The following is a 2,859-nucleotide window of genomic DNA, read 5'->3' as shown; positions in this document are numbered from 1 at the left end:
TGACACATTTTTTTGTATTTGAAAAAATAAAAAATAGATTGAGTTTTAACAGGTTTTGACAATTAAGATTCTTATATTTCTGCTTTATTTTGAAAAGTTAACAATATAAACTGAAAATCTCATATAAAACAAAGTATATAGTTAAAGATGGTTTCTAGTCTTTATTTAGTTATCTTGGAGTGACAACAGGGAGTTAGTTAAATATAAAAGGATAAGGTGCTGTTACAAGAATGGTAAATACATGCTTTCTATATGTTTATCTAATTGTTAACATCAATATTGGAGCCGTGGTGGTGCAATGGGTTAAACCCTTGTGCTGCCTGAACTGCTGACCTAAAGGTTGGCGGTTTGAATCTGTGAGAAAAGAGTTAGCTTCCACCAGTCAGCTTTAGCTTCCCATGCAGGGACATAAGAGAAGCCTCTCAGCAGGATGGTAACATATCTGGACATCGCCTGGGCAATGTCATTGTAGATGGACAATTTTCTCACACCAGAAGCGACTTGTTAGCCTCTGAAACGATTTTTTTAAAAAAAATCAATATTCAAGAATATGACTACGTGATGCCTTTTTATGTGTATATGCACCAGATGAAATCAATTGTAAATAATATTTATGAAAGTTTAAATAAAAACTTAAAAAAATAAAAAAAAATATTGATAAGGAGACAAAATGAAGCAATTTTGATCTGTGATTCAGTTATTCTTTATTGCTAGAATTTTGGTGTGTTTCTGCTTTCCCAAATTAATTGACTGTTCTGTGGAGCACCTTACATGGCAACTTAGCTGTACAACAAGCAGGGCAATCCAGAGCTTCTGGAGGTGGAGCCAAAACCCTCCATGTCCCTATGCTTTGATCTAACATATATGCTTGCCGATTGATGGAATGTCCTTCGGGAGGCTGGTCACCTGGACAAATGAGACCTCCGCACACAAAAACTTTATCCTTTTCCACTGGGCATACCGCATGCGACAGATCCAAACGATAGTTATTTGGTAAGAGAGGCACATGCTTTGTGGACTTGTCAATTTTAATATTCTTGAGGTTTATTTCCATGCTTTCTTTGTGGCTTTGAACACTCAAGATGTTCCCCTGTGAAAAGGACAACAAGGGTTTCTGATTGAACTGAATGGGGAAAGTGGTGCATTGCACCGCATTCCGGGTTACTGTGTCAAAGCACTCTAGCACACCAACTCGGGAGATGCGTTCATTCACCAGGCACCTGCCGGTCACAATATAAATAATCCTGTCCCCCTTGGTGATTACTGCTGTTGCATCCATAGGTATGCTCATTTTCCCATCAAGAATCCAATTCTCCTTGGCATCGTTGTACTTATAGATACTTGAAATGTATTTTCTTGGAGCTGTGCTTCCTCCAATGGAGTACACAGCCCCTCCACAAGTCACCATGGTGTGGAAGACCAAACCTATGGGCAGGTCTGGGAGCTTAAGCCAGGAGTTATCATCCACGTTGTACTTCCATACTGTCTTCAGGCCAGATATTTGCTCATTTGTTCCTCCAGAGACATAAATGTATTTGCCCAGTGAAGTAGCACTAAGAGCTGAAGCTCTGTAAGGCATCTCCGTCAGCTTCAGCCAGATGTTCTCTCCAAGTATGTAGGCAAAAACCCCGCTGCTGAAATCCCCCTGCTGTTTTTGTCCTCCTAGAATCACCACAGCATCCATTAGTGCCCCCATTCTCTGCTTCAACATCAGACTTTGGGGATTGCCCTGTTTACGCTCACTTAAGATGCTTTCTATGTGGGCCAATGGGCCACTATGTTCAGTAAAGAGCAATATCTCACAGCAGGAAGCAAGCAATGTCCTGGTGGAGACGGCAGATAAACGTATGTAATGAAAATACTTTTTAAACAACTTCTCTCTATCAGCCTTTTTATGTTTCACCCACTGGATGAGAGCCAGAAAGACCTGGTCCTCATTTTGTGCATGAAGATCTTCATCCTTGAGGAGCTTTCTAAAGACGGAACTGGGGCAATACATTAATTCTCCTATGTACAGTGGGCCTGCCAAGTAATAGAAATGGTCTCGAGTGCTATCATAGGCTGAATATACTACATCTTTCAGGTTATATTTAATGGAGAGCAGTAGATACTTGAAGCAGTTATTCTTTGTGAGAGTCTTCAGGAGGAAGTCAGAGCAGTGCCTTTCCAGGGTTTCAGACTTGAAGTACTTGGCTCCCTTCAGAAGGTTTTCCACATTTTTCTCTGAAATCACAATCTTCCCTGTATAAAAATAGTTGAGCAACTCCTTCACCAAGGCAGAGCTCAAGAACTTGGACTCAATGACAATCAAGAGTTCATCATCTGATTGCATATTATTCTTGAATATCAGACTCCTTATTTGAGAGGACACAACTGCTAACACATTGAGGTGAGCATAAAAGTCATCCTCGTCCACTCTGAGGACCACATCACAAAACTCCCTGGTCTTTCTTTGCTTGTCAAGGGCCTGCATAATAAAACCATGGTGATTCTTTTCTGTGAACTGTATCCTCATTTTTGGAATCAAGGTGACCTGGGATGAACGAAGCTGTCAAAAACCTAGAGGGCTCTTGCCTCAGGGGCTGAAAAGTCCACTCTGGGCAAAGTGGAATGAAGTCATCACTTATAGTTGCTAGGTCACAATTACCTATGATATGCATTAAAAACAGCTTTTCAGCTTTGCTGTGTTGTTAGAAAAGAAAGAGATACGAGTGAAGCAACCCTGTTGTTGTTTATTTTGCTGTTGTTCATGATTCCTCAACATTGTGTTTATGTGTCTCTTCAAGTCTCCTATCATTTTATAGTGACTCCATGAACAGAACAGGGTCTTCTTAGGCAAGAGGTGGTTTTGTGATTTCC

At 40.5% G+C, this 2,859-nt stretch overlaps 1 protein-coding gene across 1 annotated transcript; it reads right to left on the bottom strand.

The window, feature by feature from the left end:
* Positions 1 to 676: 676 nt before the first annotated feature.
* Positions 677 to 2,584, bottom strand: LOC100557826 (calicin-like). The gene has a single exon (XM_003223335.4). It carries the CDS (start codon positions 2,513 to 2,515, stop codon positions 743 to 745), a length of 1,773 nt encoding a protein of 590 aa, XP_003223383.1. The 5' UTR covers positions 2,516 to 2,584; the 3' UTR covers positions 677 to 742.
* Between the last annotated feature and the right edge of the window lie 275 nt (positions 2,585 to 2,859).

Source organism: Anolis carolinensis, chromosome 2, assembly GCF_035594765.1.
Source record: "Anolis carolinensis isolate JA03-04 chromosome 2, rAnoCar3.1.pri, whole genome shotgun sequence".
Lineage (NCBI taxonomy): Eukaryota > Metazoa > Chordata > Lepidosauria > Squamata > Dactyloidae > Anolis > Anolis carolinensis.
This window is presented reverse-complemented; position numbering and strand designations above follow the sequence as displayed.